Genomic DNA, 20,336 nt, shown 5'->3' on the forward strand with positions numbered 1-20,336 from the left:
CTGCTATTTTTTGAATAGCCAAAGAAATCTGAAAATGACACACAGGATGCGTTCCCGTTCCTAATGGGATAAGGGGAAGGAAAGTGTGCTTTCACTGTTAGAGTTTGATGAGTGTGCAATACATACCCCTGGGACAGACGTCTCCTCTGAAAGTGTCACATGCATGGTGTGTCCGCTTGAGACACGGCGCTGTGATTGTAACGTTCTGGCCCAACTCTGACCATGGACCAGGTACCATTTCCATCCAGTCTGCATCTAACCCTATAACAGTAAGTAAGTAAGTGAGTAAGCAGTAAGCAAGTATGTAAGTAAGTAACTAGGGAAATAAGTAATTCATATGTTATACGTAAAACTTTGCTTATATAGCACGTTTTAAAGACAAAGTTAAGTGCTGTACAAGATGCAGATGTCATTATTAGATGTTGTGGAGGAATGCTAAAACAAGGATGAATTGATAATGATAATTTGTCTTTCATAATTTGCGAGGTATGTTTGCACATATTATTTCTGTCTTAGTTTTTGTTTAAGTGAGCTCACTATGACACATTTCCAATCAACCACGTGGCTTTAAGGTATTGAACTTTGAAGGCAAACATTGAACTCACTGCAGTTTCCAAGGAGGCCTCTTTTTTTGTTTTCCATAACAAAAAGTGAGAAAAAACTATTATTCTACCTGATGTGGCGGGTCTATCAAAGCAGGACAGGTTGTGTTTCCAGAGACATGGATCTGGTTGTGTGGTGTAGAAGCCCATGGTTCCACATAGACAGCTGATCAGAGAGGAGTTGGACTGTGGCTCAGGACTATCTGAACCCCGAGAACAGTAGAACCCTGGGGAACATGGACCTGAAACATACGGAACAGTAGAACCCTTGGAAACATGGACCTGAAACATACGGAACAGTAGCAGTGGTGTAACTGTAAAGAATGTAATAATAAAGTACATGTAATCAAGTACTTTCTTTTTTTACTTGGAGTGAAGTATTTCCAATTCTCAACACTTTTACTTCCACTCCACTACATCTCTGAGGAAAATATTGTACTTTTTACTCCACTATGATTATTTGAAAACGTTATAGTTATAGTTGCTTTTTAGATTTAGATTTGTATTACTAAACATACATTAATCACTAAAGCTCAGATTAGAGCGTTAGCCTATAGGCAAACCATGTAGGGTAGGGTGTGTACACTGTAAAAATAAAATATGCATGAATTTCATGAGCGCACATCTTTAAATAATTAAAGCTTCAATCTGGAGCCTAATTTAATTAATAAATTGTTATTTTATGAGACAGAGAGAGAGAGAGAGAGAGAGAGAGAGAGAGAGAGAGAGAGAGAGAGAGAGAGAGAGAGAGAGAGAGAGAGAGAGAAAGAGAGAGAGAAAGAGAGAGAGAGAGAGAATGATGGGAAGAGAGAAAAAAGGAAAAACAATGAAGGAAGAGTGAAAGCTTGAAGCTGCAATCTGGTACTTATTTCAATGAATATGATTATTTATAATGTATTTATTTATTGAGTATGTTAATACCGAAGCAGGCATTCCCTCTTGCATGAGTGGTACCAGAAGTTTGGTGTTCTGTACCTCTTTTTTTAAATGTATTTCTTAATTTAGAGTAGCCAATTATTCTTTTACCCCTTTTTTCTCCCCAACGTAGTCATTATGCCAATTGATTCCTCCCCACACACATTTTTGTCGTCACTGCTGTCGTATCCTACTGACTTACCTACCAGTGAGGAGCCCCCACCAGGAGGACGCAGAACCTTCGTCCTACTCCTCCCACCCAACACTCCCCGCTGACAGGCTCCGCCCCAGCCCGTAGGAGTACGTGCAATGACCTGTATCACCCTCCCTGCCCGGCTTCCCTCCCCCCCGGGCCAATTGTGTTTGTGTAGACGGACGCTCAACAAAGCCCACGGTGGATGTTTTGTCTTCTATGCACCTGTAGATCTATCTACCTGTAGATCTGCTATTTTCAAAAGATTTGTATACATTTATACATTTGAAAACTTGGGAAATGTGACCTTCTGCATGAGTATTTTTACTTTAAGAATATTTTGATGCAAAAAATACTTTTGTACTTTATTTACTCAAGTACATTTTGAACACCGGCCTTGTACTTGTAATACCCTATTTCTACAATAGGGTATTGATACTTTTACTTAAGTAAAAAGGTGAGTACACACACACACACACACACACACACACACACACACCTGTGGGTTGTGAGGCACCAGGAGTGAGGCAGTATCTCCCCGGGGGACAGGGCAGGCAGTGGGTCCGAGCAGAGGCTCCAGGCTCTGGGAGGTAGCTACCTACAGGACAGGGCCTGGCTGAGCTGCTGCCCTCTGGACAGAAGTGTCCCACGGGGCACATATCTCCATACGGCTGTGACACAGGGGAAGGCTCAACGGCTCCCAGGGTGCAGAAATGTCCTGTAAAAAATAATATCCAGTTTCGAAATGTATATATTTTTTATTTTAGCCCATTACCCCCCTATATACACCATCATACGATGTATAGTGATATACAAGTTCACAATGCAGTGTGTAATTTCTTTTGAACATTTTGATACATAATGACCTTAACCTTAACCCTAACCCTAACCCTGTTCAACTAAGTATAGTAGGGTTTCAAGTTCTGTACAGTAAAAAAATCAAGACACTCTGAGGGCAGACTTTTTTTTCTTTTCTCTTCCTCATGGACCTACTTGTGGATTATACCGGTGTCAGTCGACCTTAAGTGGATTATGTGGTCGACACGCACATACGACATTTTGCACCTTAATCCCATGCACGACTTATCTTTTTGTGTTTCTTTTTCTAGAACCTTAACTAGCGTCCATATATCATGCACAGTATACATCTGCTGGCTGCTATGCTCACGCACCTGATATCTTATCTCAGATACCATGTGTAAATATGTAGATCATTTGTTATTAAAAAAATAAAAAAATCTTGTTTGATCTCCTTTCCCCCCTTGCCCCCCCCCCCCATTCTTCTTCTTCCCCTTCTTCTACGGAAATAACAATACGATGGGAACTATGCACTAAAACAAATTTCACCCACTTCTTTACTTCTGTAAACCAGGGGCGTAGCCACGGGTGGGCATAGGTAGGCCTGGGCCCACCCATTTTGTTTTTGTGCCCACCCCCGCACGGTTCAGGCACACATGCGTGCCCACCCGCTCCTGCCTAGGCCCAGCCTATGCTAGCGTTCTGGCTACGCCACTGCTAAACCTGTGATGTGACAATGAAGCTGATTCTGATTCTAAGTGTCAGACCTGGGCTGCAGGGTCCAGAGGTGTCTGTCAGAGCACTGCTGTTGCAGAAGGAGCCGGTGGGACAAGGGGAACAATCACTCAGGGACGTCCGGCCCGCTGACGCGCTGACACTGCCCCGTGGACACGCAGAGGGGACAGACGTGCCCTCCATGCAGTAGAAACCTGGGACAGAGGAGCTCATGGATTAAAAGCAAAATAAAATCTCACGACTGGCAAATGTTGTATGCCTAAGTCCTAATGTGTGATTTGTGAAACAGCGTGAAAGGAGACCCCCCCCCCGCAACACACACACACACACACACACACACACACACACACACACACACACACACACACACACACACACACACACACACACACACACACACACACACACACACACACACACACACACACACACACACACACACACACACACACACACACACACACACACACTAGCGCTGTTGAATATCCCAGACCATTAAGGTTTTATGGAGGATGCTTCTGAGAACATAATTGATAGTTTGACCACTTCAAATGCTCCAATCTTAAAATGAGAACCAAAAATAGCCTGTCCACAAGCTTGTAGATAGGCTATTTTCGTTGTGCGACAGTCTTCCATAGAAGACATGCTGGCTGAATCCAGTGGTGTAAAGTAACTAAGTACATTTACTTAAGTACTGTACTTAACTACAATTGTGAGGTATTTGTACTTTACTTAACTATTTCCAATGTCCAATACTTTTACTTCTACTCCGCTACATCTCGGATCCAAGTATTGTACTTTTACTCCACTACATTTATTTGAAAACTTTAGTTACAATTTACTTTGTAGATTTTGATTATTATTACAAAACATACATTAGACCTATATATATTTCGGCCATTTGAAAATAGCCGATACAAGCTCACAATGTGTTGCGATGCGACGCATTGTGAGCTTGTAGATCTGCTATTTTCAAAATATTTTTAATACATTTTATACATTTGAAAACTTGTGAAATGGGACAGTTTACATAATGAGTACTTTCTACTTTGGTACTTTAAGTACATTTTGATACCAATACTTTTGTACTTTTACTAAAGTAAATTCTGAATTTCTGACTTTTACTTGTAACAGAGTATTTCTACATTGCAGTATTGATCCTTTTACTTAAGTAAAAAATGTGTGTACTTTTTCCACCACTGGCTGAATCCGAATGACATCATGCAGTCGTGGCGACTGAAAACTTGAATCCATGAGACCTGAGCTTGTTGCACTGTAAGTTCATCTTTAATTATTGAAGGATTCGACTCTCTCGCTCTGTACTGCATGTGTATGTGGTATGTGTGTGTGTGTGTGTGTGTGTGTGTGTGTGTGTGTGTGTGTGTGTGTGTGTGTGTGTGTGTGTGTGTGTGTGTGTGTGTGTGTGTGTGTGTGTGTGTGCGTGTCTGTGCTCATTCACCCGGTGGGCAGGTGTCACAGTCGGGCTGTCCAGATGAAGTTTGGAAGGTGCCAGGGCTGCAGATGGTGGGCTCAGCGCTGCCGTGTGGGCATTCATGGCCAGGCGGGCACCGGGACTCTACCACACAGAGACAATGAGGTTCAAGCCCTAAGTTGGATACTTCAGCATTTATACCAGCTGGTAGCCATACAGGTGTGACAAATGCACATTATTATATTATTCCACTTGGCCTATGCATGTTATTGTATTTGTTGAATATATGTAACATGTTGGAAACGATGAGAAATATGAACATTTCCTATTCAAGTGAGTGGTAATGGGTCTGATTACGGTGGGTGATTGAATCATTGGTGCCACCCGACTTTACAAGGGGATCAAACAAACCTGTATGTGTGCCAGTGTGAACGGGTGGAAAGGGAAGATCTCCTAGGCGGCAGTTTTACAGTTTAAGACACTAGGTTTAACATAATAGTAAGCTGCAGCCAGGGATAAAGAACTTTCGAGCCCAGTGGAGGAAGGAACGTGCCGTTGCTGCCGTGAGATATCGAGCGCTGGTTTTGTGAAAGAGACACTGGTTGGTGCGTGGAGTCTGATGGAGCCATGGCCGGTGAAATAAAACCATGCGTCCAGTTCTTTTGGATTACAAATTACAGGGGTACCCCGAACATTAGGTTACTTTTGGGCCGTGTCGTGCGTTAGAACCTTTTCATTTTGTTCGGATTAAGGAACTTTACTTTCGCAGGAGCCCTGTGAAAGAAGAAGATGATCGCGGGGACTGTTTATTATTTAAATCGCCTGCGGGCCGTAGCAGACTTCTAATTCAGTGTGAGATTGTTTATTGTTTTCGTTTGAATTGTGATCCGAGTGATTAAGGGCATTGGGACTTGATTGGGTTGGGAGAGGCTTGTGAATAATTATTGTTTGTTGATTTATTTGTTTAGTTATTTTATCAGGGAGAGAGATAGGGACAGAAGTAATTCCCGAAGTATATTTTGTTTTGTTTACCATTTGATCTGTCAATTAATGTTGTGGCTTCAATATATAAAAATCTTATCAGTTAAAAACCCACCGATCCCGTTGTTTATCCTTTAGTTAATAATTATCCTTTCAAATATAAAGGCCGATTGTTACACAGGCAACGACCCCTGCAGGGAGACCCTGTAGTGCAACCCTGTATAGGACGGGCCCGGCACCACGGGGGTGACTGAGGGGGCCTGGCACCCTCAGTTTAAAATTGTGCGCCCTCAGTTTATGTTTTCATTTTCATTTAATTGTTTTATAATGTCCGCAAACGCAAAGCGCGCACGGGTCGGGACACGCGCTCGTGCATGCGTCGCCACTGGTGTGCACCCTCACAATTTTCAACTGCACCCTTAGTCATTTCATCCTGGCGCCGGGCCTGGTATAGGAGTCAGAGGGCTGTGAGCAGAGGCTCTGCAACAACAGGTGTTCTTCTATTGTATCTATAAAGCCTGGGCTATTTCATGTTAGAATGGCACACAATCTGTTCACATATACATAAGAAAATTAGCTGCACATTGGCACTGGAAGCATACAACCACTTCAACAGCATGTGATTTATACAGTAACCCAAGTGTATAGTCACATCAGGAGGTGCTATTGTGCGCAGTTTTGTTTTTCCGAGGATGTCATGCGGAGCGCTCATTTTCTTTCACTCGACGACTCGTTTTTGTTCACTCCACATCCTGCGTATTTTATGTGCAAGGTCTTAGAACAAATGCATCACAAGACAGCGAGGTCTTGGGAGGCACGCCCAAGGGAGCCGCACTAGCCAGGTATGCAAGCAAGCCACGGACCTGGCTGATGTCCAGACACTGATCCAGGTGGACAGAACCATCCCTGTGGACAGAAGAGGTCGGCAGAGGTCTGAGCCCAGGACGGGCAGTAGAACCCCAGGGAACACGCTTCACACTCGGCCTCCAACTCAGCCCCAGACCTCCCGAGGAAGGTGCCTGTGTGTGTGGAGGAGACATTAATGCTGCAATCCAAAAATAACTGTATGTGTTTTATCATTTAATTTCAGTGTAAGTACACCACCTTCAACTACAGCAGATATACTAGTTATTATTGTATTAGCATACTCTACCACACAGATTCATTAAAATAACATTTTATTCATTAAAATAAGTACCAGATTGCAGCTTTAAACTTAACTCTTCCTTAATTGTTTTTATGTCTTTCCAACACACACACACACACACACACACACACACACACACACACACACACACACACACACACACACACACACACACACACACACACACACACACACACACACACACACACACACACACACACACACACACACACACACACACACACACACACACAAATCACGATGCCATGCCATGCACGCCTGTGACAAATTATTCAGTGAGTTAAGTAGCCGTCTGGCCATAATGACACTTTTACTGTCCGGCTATTAAGTTTTACAGCGTGCTCTGTAGTGCTGCAGATACATTAAGTCTGTATACTGTTTATATCACCTCCTGGACCAGCACTATACACTGCACACAGTGAGGGACAGACTGTAGCTAAGTACCTTTACTCAAGCATTGTACGTAACCACTTAAACACAAAATGATGTGACATTATTTCAAAAATAGCAGATCTGCAAGTTCTCAAAACGTTACCCCATGGAAAATGTTATATTCTTCTGCTTTTTTTGTTTGTTTTTGTTTTTACATTTCTAGGGCACCAGTTTAAAAGTAGTTAAGAACAATCTTTAGAGGAACTTGTATTTACTTCAGTATTTCCATTTTATGCTACTTTCATGTACTATATGTATAATCCACTACTTATATTTGACAGCTTGTACTAACAAATCTGAGAACTTTCTTCCATAACCACCAGTGTTTTTCTGTAAAGTTGCTTGTAAATATTGGTGGTTGCGGGTTGCATTTTTTTTGGGCTTGTTTCTAAAGTGTAATTGTTTTCATTTCTTCGTAATGTTGTTTAAACCAGTGGTTCTAAAAGATTTTAAAATCATGGGCCCCCAAATGAATGTGTATTTGTGCGCAGACCCCCCCATCTGAAAATATTTTGTGACAGGGACCCCTGTACCAGATTTGTGTTGTCAAAATGTTTCCCTTTTTTTCAAGATTGTTTTGAGAAATAAATCAGATCTACAAGCTCACAATGTTGTAGATTGGCTATTTTAAAATATCAAATGTTGCTTCTTTTGGGCTTGTTTTCATAGACCTGGTTACTTATTTCTCTCGCAAAATCTGGCAACACTGGAAACAAGCCCTTAAAGGAGTAGTTCACCCCCAAAATAACTTTTTTTCTATGGATTACTCACCCCATGGAGCCTTGAATTCATGGATTTTTTTTTGTTTTTGTCGCATTCCTTCCTTTATTATTTGATTATAATAAATTTAGCCCCATTGATTCCGGTAGGAGACACAAATGCATTTGTGTCTCCTACCGGAATCAATGGGGACAAATTTATTATAATCAAATTATTGGCTTAGGAATGCCACAAAAACAAAAATAAATCCATGAATTCAAGGCTTCATGGGGTGTGCAATTGATAGAAAATAAGTCATTTCTTGGGTGAACTCCTCCTTTAAGGCTTTTTGTGTTATCCTTTTAGCACCATTGTATAATTGTATAGTACAGTATAATACTGTACTATTTGAAAACTGTTAATAATAATAATCAATCAATCAATCACCACCACAGTACCTGGAGGACAGGGGCTAGGCGTGGCGCTGCCCTCAGGACAGTAGTGTCCAGCAGGACACTCGTCTCCTCCGTGGATCTGAGGCTGCTGGGCATCTGAGTCACCACCGGGCAGAGGGAACGGAGACGTGCCATTTCCTGTATGCAGTGAGACAGTAGATCTTCATCGCATGTCGTTGTTCATTAGATTATACAGGTCAACTAAAAGGCCACAGCACCATTATGCCTTATACTGCCAGAGAGACGCGTCCATCACACCAGGAAGCCAGCAGGCAGGGAGGATTGGAAAGTGTTCTGTTAAACCATGAAATGGGGAAAGCATCTATATCAATATAAGATGCATGTTGAACAACTAATAAGAAAGCTAAGGGGAAAATATTGGTTTCCTATATAGAAATAAGGCTTGCTTCTCCCTCTCTAACAGAAGGATGATTGTTCAAGCTGTAGTTATGTCTGTGTTTGACTATGGATATGTTCTATACATGCATACCTCATTATCCATACTAAAACCTCTCGATGCAGTGTACCATAGTGCATTACACTTCATCACCAGCGATGGCTTTTATACTCATCACTGTACTTTATATGAAAAATTAGGCTGGCCTTCGCTCGCCACTCGTAGAGAAGAACATTGTGTTTTATTTGTTTATAAGGCCCTGTGTGGCAAGCTCCCATTGTATTTATCTTATTTTTTAGACACCAACCCTAAGGGACATTACACACGTTCACAAGCTTACATTTCTCTTGCCACTCCAACAATGAATAGTGAAAAAGGAAAATCTGCTTTTTAATGTTATGCCTTTACTGTATGTCTCTCTGAAACTGGATAGTCTGATCTCCATAGAGTCTTTTAAGGTTCTTCTCAATGAGGTAATTACGTAAAGAGTGTACCGGTACCTGTTTTACATACCCACTGTGATCTTACATCATGTAATATTCTTTGTATTCTCTGTATTATTATTTTCTTAAATTTTTCTTACATTTTCTTCTATGTTTAACTATGTCTTACTGTACTTCACTGTTTATTGCTTTCTATTGTATATATTTGTGTTGTACTCGGGGCGTCCTCGCAAAAGAGAGCTTGCTCTCAACGGTCTACCCTGAATAAATAAAGGTCAATAAAAATAAATCTGTGTCATTTTAGATTTTAGCTATATATATATATATATATATATATATATATATATATATATATATATATATATATATATATATATATATATATATATATTCTATATATATATATATAAATATATATAAATATATATACATATACATTAGGGGTGGGACGATATATCGATATTGCGATATATCGCGAAACTTTCTCCCGCGATAACTAATCGATATACTAACGAAAAACATATATATATATATATTTTTTTATACGTTGTTTTTCCTACTCTGTATTTGTGTAATGATGATTTTGAACTGTTTGGTGCTATTTTATGTGTTTACGAATTGAATACAAGGACTATCGTGATATATCGTTGGTGAAATTTCATGCAATATATCGTGATATCGCAATATATCGATATTTTCAGATATCGTGATATATCGTTGGTGAAATTTCTTGCAATATATATTGAATATTGTGATATCGCAATATATCGAATATCGTCGAATATCGTGATATATATTGTTATCGTGGGCCTAATATCGTGATATATATCGTATTGTGAGGTACCCATATCGTCCAACCCCTAATATACATACATACATACATACATACATACATACATACATACATACATACATACATACATACATACATACATACATACATACATACATACATACATACATACATACATACATACATACATACATACATACATACATACATACATACATACATACATATACATATATACACATACGTGGCAACATATGTTTTTCAGAAAACTCGTACATCACATTTTTGTACATTGTTTTAAAATCTTGAAAGTACTTGAAAAATATTAACTAATAATTATTAATTATTAATTCATATTGAATAACTTAGATTTTTTTTAACACAACTCTTCTCTTCTGGGGGGTCCCTGGCTGGCACGAAACATTTTCAGATGGGGGTCAGCCGTTCAAATATCTAGCATTTTGGGGGGTCTTTGGCACGAAAAAGTTTGAGATCTACTAGTTTAGAATGCATTTGTAGAATCGGCCTCAGGTCTTAATGGGTTAAGAGTTCTAGAGAGCTGGGAGTCTGAGCCCTTTTCATTTCAAGGACCCCCATACTGTATATACTGTACATTAGGGCCTAATGTACAGTATATACAGTATCAAATGGAGAGAGATAGCACACACAATGTTGTACTCTGTTGTCTGTCGCCAGAAATTGTGAAATATCTGAGACAAATTCTCTGAGACTCAAAGAACTTTTTGGGTTTTGACAAGCACAAAAAAAAGTATGCTTTTTTTTTTCTGGGTTTCTTTTGTAGAATGATATGAAAGCCCTTGCTTTGCATGAATCTTTCATCGACCATTTTGCAATTCTTGAGCAGTGCTGTGAGATTACACCGTTCTCAACGTGGGATCCGGGGACCTCCAGGGGGTCCTTGAAGGGGCTTCCAGGGGGTCCCCCAGCTAAATGATTATTATAAAGGTTTTGTACTGTACCTCCCAAGAAGACACCCGAGACAATCTTTCTTCTAAACTGTCTAGATTGCAGACATGAAACAGTAGAGTAAATCATTGAGTTTGAGTTTATGGCCCAATCAAACACGATGGGAGTCTCTGTGGTGATGTTCAGCTATTTAGAAAAGTCTCAGAGGTGCAAGAGAACTGCTGAAAGGAACATCAGCGTTTGTCTTGTCTTGTTTTGTTTTGTTTTGTTTTGTTCTTTTCAGTTGTATTATTATTACCGCAAACCAAACTTTGTTTTGGCAAGAAGAATGCTGCAACCATTAATCATGGTACAGTGTGACCCCACAGGAGGTGATATAGTGGTGATATTACCCCAGGGGGTAGTGTAGTGGTGATATTACCCCAGGGGGTAGTGTAGTGGTGATGTTACCCCAGGGGGTAGTAGTGGTGATATTACCCCAGGGGGTAGTGTAGTGGTGATATTACCCCAGGGGGTAGTGTAGTGGTGATGTTACCCCAGGGGGTAGTAGTGGTGATATTACCCCAGGGGGTAGTGTAGTGGTGATATTACCCCAGGGGGTAGTGTAGTGGTGATGTTACCCCAGGGGGTAGTAGTGGTGATATTACCCCAGGGGGTAGTGTAGTGGTGATATTACCCCAGGGGGTAGTGTAGTGGTGATATTACCCCAGGGGGTAGTAGTGGTGATATTACCCCAGGGTGATATCTATTTTTATCTCCGGGACGCCAACCTACACCGTACAATCCTCAGTGTTAACACATTGCCTGCCAAGGATGCATATATACATCCTTTGATCCCTTGACTGCGAGAGAAGGAATGGACGGATGTGACGTCATCCCAAAAAGATTCACTTCCGTCCACTCCTACGTTATGAGATGTAGAAAAACACATCTAGCTCGGATTTCTTATTTTTTGGGTGAAAATGAGCCATATTCCACTGCCGACAACAACAAAATGGACGATCGCGTTAAAATGTTTTTGTTCCGGTGGATAGACGAGACCCTCCCCCTCCCCCCAGACAGCTTTGTTTACCTCCGTGTGCACATCGTGGCTTTCCGTGGCTCTCCGTGGCTCTCCGTGATTCGTCAATATACGTTAAAACGCTGGCAAGGATGATGAATTAATTAATTCATTCATTCCTGACAGTCAATGTGTTAATTTAACTCTGACAGAACAAATTGAACCAAACGGACCCTTAAACGAGACCATTTGGTTCCATTTGTACACTGTCTCTTTTGGTTCCTCACTATGAATCATTTAGCTGGGGGACCCTCTGGAACCCACTTCAAGGACGTCCTGGAGGTCCCCGGACCCCACGCTGAGAACCACAGTGTAATCTAACAGCACTGCTCAATCACAAGAATTGCAAAATGGTCGATAAAAGATGCATGCAAAGCAAGGGCTTTGAGTCTACATGCATATAATTCTACAAAAAAAAAACTGAAAAAAAATCTAATATAACATGGTGTTACTTTGTGTCTCAGAGAATTTTTCTCAGAGATTTCACAATTCACAAGACACCAGAGTACAACGGTGTGTGTGCTATCTCTCTCTTTTTAACGAATTGCTGTCAGGAAGTGTTTCAGTGAAGGATTATAAAGGTTTTGTACTGCACCTCCCAAGAAGACTCCCCAGACAATCGTTCTTCTAAATTGTCTAGATTGCAGACACGAAACGGTACATATCACTGAGTTTGAGTTGCTGGCCCAATCAAACACGATGTTCACATCGGAGTCTCTGTGGTGACGTTCAGCTATTTAGAAAAGTCTCAGAGGTGCAAGAGAACTGCTGAAAGGAACATCAGCGTTTGTTTTGATTTGTTCTTTTCAGTTGTATTATTATTACCGCAAACCGAACTTTGTTCTGGCAAGAAGTATGCTGCAGCCATTAATCATGGTACAGTATGACCCCACAGGAGGTGATATAGTGGTGATATTAACCCATTGGCTCCCAGTTACTGCCCGCACAGAGTACAAAACACTGACATTGGCCTACAAAGCAACCAAAGGTATGGCACCCCCGTATCTTCAAAGCCTGATCCAACCCTACAACCCCTCCCGCTCTCTCAGATCAGATAACACAGGGAAGCTGTCATGAACCTTCGCTAAAACATCCGGGACAACACTCCACACGTCCCAGACTCTTCTCCCTTCTGGCTCCCAAACTATGGAATAAACTCCCCATTGCAATTAGAACTGCAGACTCACTCCCGATCTTCTGCCGTAATCTGAAGACCTACCTCTTCAGACTCCACCCACAACCCAGCCTTGACGACCTTGCAGGATTATGCAAAGGCCAAAATGTAACTTAAATAGCATGTTATGTAGAGGTCAATGCCAGGTCATTGTTGGCCTGGCATCCAATAGTGTGTATAGTTTCAATGTAGGCTGATGATAGGTTCTTGGTTTACGTATGTATTAGTTATTATTAGATTATTGGTTTACTTATGTATTAATTTATTATTAGTATTATGTGTATTATGATGTATCATGATGTTTTATCTTGTGCCCTTGCTTACTGTCGCTCTGGATTAAGAGCGTCTGCTACTGTAAATGCCTAAACTGTAAACCGTAAACTGTAGTGAAGTGTTGATATTACCCCAGGGGGTGGTGGTAGTATTGATATTACCCCAGGGGGTGGTGGTAGTGTTGATATTACCCCAGGGGGTGGTAGTGTAGTGTTGATATTACCCCAGGGGGTGGTGGTAGTGTTGATATTACCCCAGGGGGTGGTAGTGTAGTGTTGATATTACCCCAGGGGGTGGTGGTAATGTTGATATTACCCCAGGGGGTGGTGGTAGTGTTGATATTACCCCAGGGGGTGGTAGTGTAGTGTTGATATTACCCCAGGGGGTGGTAGTGTAGTGGTGATATTACCCCAGGGGGTGGTAGTGTAGTGGTGATATTACCCCAGGGGGTGGTGGTAATGTTGATATTACCCCAGGGGGTGGTGGTAGTGTTGATATTACCCCAGGGGGTGGTAGTGTAGTGGTGATATTACCCCAGGGGGTGGTGGTAGTAGTGTTGATATTACCCCAGGGGGTGGTGGTAATGTTGATATTACCCCAGGGGGTGGTGGTAATGTTGATATTACCCCAGGGGGTGGTGGTAGTGTTGATATTACCCCAGGGGGTGGTGGTAGTGTTGATATTACCCCAGGGGGTGGTAGTGTAGTGGTGATATTACCCCAGGGGGTGGTGGTAGTAGTGTTGATATTACCCCAGGGGGTGGTGGTAGTGTTGATATTACCCCAGGGGGTGGTGGTAGTGTTGATATTACCCCAGGGGGTGGTAGTGTAGTGGTGATATTACCCCAGGGGGTGGCGCTAATGGCTCCCAGCAGACAGTAGAAGCCTGGGTTGCAGGGTGCAGAAGGAGACCAGAGGCCCTCTCGCGCACAGTAGTGACCCGGCAAACATGGCTGACACGCCGCTGCGGACACGGCCCCTGGAGCGGCAAAACAAACACCATGGTTTTGTACTTGGTTCCAATACATAATAAACCATGAGGACGTAATTGAATACTGAATTAAGAGAGACCACCAATTATAACATTTTTAAACATAAACTCAAGAGATGGCTTAAAGCAGGCCAAATTTGCAATCATAGATAAACATACCACCTCGATTCTATTATTTTAGTCTACATATTACTGTACATGCCGTTTCTTTATTTTCTTTTTTATGTTTTTTGTTTTGTTGTTTTGTTTTGTTGTACAGTATATTGCATTGCCAATGCTAAGCCACCAATTGTAACAACCTGCCCAGAGACTACTATATAATTGACAAAAGCTCCGAAGTTCGTCCAGGATTCGCAAGCACAGGATCACTCCACATGCCTCCAAGACCCGCCACAGACTGTTGATCAGAGCTATGGCTATCTTACCCCACCTCGATCAGTGATCAGACTCTCGGCTTGATTGATTCTCTGATTTGCCTATCAGACCCTCAGCCTGATCTGGCAGGTTGCCATAGCAACCAGATACAGGAAGTCTGACCTCTTTATCACATGACCGAGGTTGGGAGGTTGTGAGGTTGGGACTATAGAGGTTAGGGCCGCAAAGCAAAGCGGGGAGGGAGGAGAGGAGAGGAGCCGAGAGGAGAGACCAGAGGGGCCGGACTTCGCATGACGTGTGCGCAGAGTGACTAGGCCAGTGCTGTCTGGACCAACCTCGGATCAGGCTTAGATGTGAGGGCCGTATATATTATTCATATCTCTAGCACAGAAACACAAGTAGCACACAAACAAAAATTTTAAACCTGCATTGCCCCCCCCCCCCCAAAAAAAAAAACAGCAACAACTTCAGGTAGATCAGCCTCTTATAACTATGTCACCTTCTATGTTGCTGAAGGTCCCCACAGGACAGGGTGACATGTACCCTGAACCCAGGGGGCAGTAGGACCCAGGAGAGCAGTGGCCTCCCTCTGGCTGGGGGTGAATAGAACCCTGGATACAGATGTAACTGAAGGAAGGATGGAGGTAATGAGGAGAGGAGAGGAGAGGATGGGAGAGAGGAGAGGAGAGGAGAGGATGAGAGGAGAGGAGAGGAGAGGAGAGGAGAGGAGAGGAGAGGAGAGGAGAGGAGAGGAGAGGAGAGGAGAGGAGAGGAGAGGGGAGGGGAGGGGAGGGGAGGGGAGGGCAGGGCAGGGCAGGGCAGGGCAGGGCAGGGCAGGGCAGGGCAGGGCAGGGCAGGGCAGGGCAGGGCAGGGGAGGGGAGGGGAGGGGAGATAACACTCGTCAAGTGAGCTCATGTCATCTGGTGGTGCCAAGACCACAACAAATAGTATGGTGAGAACTTGTATTATGCAGAACGCCCGTCTGCTTTTATTGTATTAATTTTGTGTGGACTAGGAAGACTATATAGTGACTACTTTGTGGAAGCTAATGGGGATCCTATCAAAAAACATTCTTTATTCTTTATAAAGAGTAAAGAATAAAGCATAAAGAATGAAGAATAAAAAATTAATAAAGCATAAAGCGTAAAGAGTAAAGAGTAAAGAGTAAAGAGTAAAGAATAAAGAATAAGCATAACGAATGGAGCATAAAGAATAAAGAATATAGCATAAAGAATATAGCATAACGCATAAAGCATAAAGAATAAAGCATAACTCATAAGCATAAAGAATAAAGAATAAAGCATAAAGAATAACACATAACGCATAAGCATAAAGAATAAAGCATAAAGCATAAAGCATAACGCATAAGAATAAAGAATAAAGCATAAAGCATAAAGAATAAAGCATAACACATAAGCAAAAAGCATAAAGAATACAGAATAAAGAATAAAGAATAAAGAATAAAGAGTAAAGAGTAAAGAGTAAAGAATAAAGAATAAAGCATAAAGGAGAGGAGAGGAGAGGAGACAATGCAAGGAGATGAGAGGGAGGAAGGGGCGTGAGGGGAGGGGTGGCATGTAGTCAGACATACAAAGAAAGAACATGTGATGAAAGGATGAAGAGGGGGGGATGAAGAAGAGAAGACATATTGTGATGCAAGAGGCGGAAAGAAAAGGCATGTCGGAGGTGATGAATGAAGAGACAGAATGATTCACTGTGCGCTGCCACAGACCTTTAATTAGCAGCTGGCAGGACACAATGCATAGAAGCAGATAGTGAGAGCCTCATCTCTCATGGTCTAAAGCGTGAACATGATACCGTGAGTGGAGTAATTGAGGTGCTTCCAACTAATCAATTTCATTGAATATGAAGACATAATTGATTTTTATTTTTTGGGCGGTGAAACCGCCCCTATAAGTGAGGTTTGGATATTTGTACAACAAATCCTGCGCTGTGATTGGCCAAAAATGTACAAAAATGTACAAAAATGTACCCCGCCTAACCCTGCACCGTGATTGGCCAATCACAGTCTATTTTCAAACGTGATTGGCCAGTGTCACATGACACATGTGCATAGCCCTATATAAGAAACCATAACTTTAAAAAAAACATAAATTTGTTTTTTTTAAGTTATGGTTTCTTCCATCATAAAGAGTGTTTCAATAAATGTATTAATGTTTTGTACATGATTGGTTGACTCCATTCAGTATTGTGATTAGCTAGCAAGACACCGCCCACTTCACACAGGGTGTGATTTTTAAAGGACAACTTAGTTTTTTTACAACCAAGGTTTATGTTTTAGCTTGTAATTAAAGTAAATAAAAGGTGAGTGTTAAAAAAACAAACATTTACTGCTTTCTATAGTTTTAGCAATTTTCACGATCTTTTTTTACAGTGGGCGGGGGCATTCGGGCAGGTGGCTAAATGTCTTTTTTTACACAATAAAAAAGGTCCCGTGGTCTTTGATGGCCAGATGTGAGTTATTGGGGGCTAGAAGAGCTACTGTAAATAATAATAAAGAAATCGACGGGTTATTGTGTAAAAAAATACATATTTAGCCACCTGCCCAAATGCTAAAACTATAGAAAGCAGTAAATGAAAAAATTGGAACACTCATCTTTTATTTACTTTAATTACAAGCTAAAATATAAACCTTGGTTGTAAAAAAAACTAAGTTTTTTAAATCATAGATTTTGGGGGGAAATATATCCCGCTGCTGTCGGGCAGAAACCTCTTATCTCCATATTTTTGTGTTTTTTTTCGTTATTTTCGTGGTTTCGTGGTATTTCGTGGTTTCGTGGTTCGTTATTTTCGTGGTTCTGAAAGTGGGGTCCGGGGACCCCCAGGGGTCCTTGAGGGGGTTCCAGGGGGTCCCCTGCAAAATGAGTTATTAGAAAATAGCCGATCTACAAGCTCACAGCGCTTCGCATCATAACGCATTGTGAGCTTGTAGATCTGCTATTGTAAAAAAAGAATCGTATAAGAAATGTGTAGAAATCTATTTTTGAAACATTTTAACAACACAAATCTTGTATGGGGTCCTCCCTGGCACAAGATATTTTCAGATGGGGGTCTGCGGTAGTCTGGAATCCAGACTGATCCGCTCTGTTCGGACGATTACATTTTTTCCTCACTTGGCTTCTCAGTCTGGAAATCATGCTTTTTTTTTTCAAACAGGATGAGAACAGACAGAGAAGCGAAGTGAAAAACAACGAACGGGTGCCTCCGTCTGGATTCCAGGCTATAGGTCCGCGGCCAGATACATGTTAATTTGGGGGTCCCTGACATGAAAACGTTTGAGTGTATAGTGTTCCTGTGCTTATACCCAGGAGAGCAGTCTCCGGTGGGGGACGCCAGGCCAGAGGAGCTGCAGTATCTCCCTGGAGGACAGGGCTCGCACCCCGCCTCTCTGGACACCCCCATCTGCCCACCGTAGGTGCCAGCTGGGCAGGGGAACGCCACAGCAGACTGTGTGCCTGTGGAAGGAATTATACTGTTTATCACACTCACACAGATGGTACAGGACCACACCAAACACAACCGTTTATCAGAACTGAACTAATCGTGAATCATGTCTGTTTACGTCTGTTTATCAGAACTTAACTCAATCAATTCGGGAACGCATCTGTGTCGTTTTAGATTTTAGCTATAACCATTATTTTATACTTTGGCTATTCAGAAATAGCACTATGAGCTTGTAGATCTGCAATTTGTTTGAAAAATCGTGTGCAAATATTTGAATATATATATATTTTTAAACGAACATTTGTAACTCAAATCTTTGCTTCTAGGGGTCCCTGGAACTAAATATTTTTAGATGGGGGTCGGCAGCCAAATACATATCATTTTCTGGGGTCCTTGGACATGAACAAGTTTGAGCACCGCTGTAGCAACATACGTTTTTCAGAAACCTGTTAGGATTTAGAAGACATTTGTAGATGTGTTCCCGCATTGAATGGGTTAACTAATCGTGAATGTCCAACTTACTGAAATGTTCCACTTACAGCCAAAATGCTATATACATAGCAGTGGTTCTCTTTCTCAAACTAAGGCTGGCAAATCTTGTATGGGGGTCCCTGGCACAAAAGATTTTTTCAGATGGGGGGGGGCAGAGCCGTCTGGGAGAAATGCGGGGCCCTGTGCGAAGTCGCGTGCGCGCACGATTTTTTGGCGGTTTTGGGCGGATATTTCCGAGTTTTTGGTGGTTATTTGCGGTTATTTCTCGGTATAACTCTTACTAAACGTGAATCTGTTCACTTTTTTTTGCGGGGCTCCCCCAAGCGCGGGGCCCTGTGCGGCCGCACCGTTCGCACTACCCTTCCTGCGGCCCTGGGGGGGGGATATATGTATTTTTTAAACGAACATTTGTAATTCAAATCTTTGCTTCTGGGGGTGGGGGGGGGTCCCTGGAACTGAATATTTTTAGATGGGGGTCCATGGCCAAATATCATATCATTTTGGGGGTCCTTGACATGGAAACGTTTGAGAACCACTGATATCACAGCAACATAGGATTTAGAAGACATTTGTAGATGCGTTCCCGGATGGGATGACGCACACAATGAGTGTACAAACTGAAGGGGGGGGGGGGGGGGGGCAGCAATAACATTGTGTTGGCATGGCTGTAACTGCCTTGTCTCACCTGGTGGACAGTAGTGTCCTTTAGGACAAGGCACAGGGTGGACAGTCCCAGATCCGTGTCCAGTGTCCACATCCACTGTGCCAGGACAGTAAGAACCAGATGGACACGTCCTGCACTCAGCCTGTGGAGCACATATTATGGAAACGTTCTGATAGAAGGTTCAGAATTCCTCCAGTCCGAACTCAATTTGAGAAAAAAAAGTACTCTTTATCATTCTGATAGATTAGTCCATTCTGATAGATTAGTCCGTTCTGATAGATTTGCACACATTTTCGAGATGTTTCCAAAAAATTGCAGATCTACAAAAATAGCAGATTTAAATTGTATGTCTGCTATTTTTGAATAGCCAAATAAATCTTAAAATGACATGCGTTCCCGGATTGAATGGGTTAATGGAAGAGTAAGGAGACCACCTCCAACTATACTGCAGATGTACTATTATAATCGTGTTAAAGAAGTAGTTCACCCACATTTATTTTCTACCAATTACACACCCCATGAAACCTTGAATTCATGGAGATCTTTTTGTTTTTGTTGCATTCCTGAGGCAATAATTTGATGACCGGGTCATAAGTCAATAAGAGACTCAGTAGGAGACTCTTTGGGCGGATTCACACTATGGTCCCGGGTGCGCACCCTGGACCACTTGGCTGATGTTGTGATAGTGTGAACGTTGCGTATCGTTCCCCGAAACGGATCACCGTACCGTACCCTAGACCGCCTCCCGAGGTAGTCTCGGATCCGGATCATGCGTATTCCGGTACGGAACGATGCAATATGAATCCATCCGTACCAACAGGAGGAAGTGGACTGCTAATCATTTATATATTTTCATAATGACACATTATTTT

At 42.1% G+C, this 20,336-nt stretch overlaps 1 protein-coding gene across 1 annotated transcript in view; it reads right to left on the reverse strand.

The window, feature by feature from the left end:
* Window positions 1–20,336, reverse strand: part of LOC308085950 (uncharacterized protein) — a gene marked incomplete at both ends in the record, with an annotated part of 41,681 nt that overhangs the window by 7,755 nt on the left and 13,590 nt on the right. Inside the window, 11 exons of the mRNA XM_080429265.1 lie at window positions 127–261; window positions 674–829; window positions 2,210–2,428; window positions 3,276–3,437; window positions 4,703–4,819; window positions 6,520–6,675; window positions 8,414–8,548; window positions 14,321–14,455; window positions 15,342–15,469; window positions 18,169–18,319; window positions 19,486–19,606. Of these exons, the coding sequence (XP_080285391.1) occupies window positions 127–261; window positions 674–829; window positions 2,210–2,428; window positions 3,276–3,437; window positions 4,703–4,819; window positions 6,520–6,675; window positions 8,414–8,548; window positions 14,321–14,455; window positions 15,342–15,469; window positions 18,169–18,319; window positions 19,486–19,606 (1,615 nt within the window). The remainder of the gene's footprint in view (window positions 1–126; window positions 262–673; window positions 830–2,209; window positions 2,429–3,275; window positions 3,438–4,702; window positions 4,820–6,519; window positions 6,676–8,413; window positions 8,549–14,320; window positions 14,456–15,341; window positions 15,470–18,168; window positions 18,320–19,485; window positions 19,607–20,336) is intronic.

This window comes from Gymnoscopelus braueri, assembly GCF_963280865.1.
Source record: "Gymnoscopelus braueri genome assembly, chromosome: 5".
NCBI lineage: Eukaryota > Metazoa > Chordata > Actinopteri > Myctophiformes > Myctophidae > Gymnoscopelus > Gymnoscopelus braueri.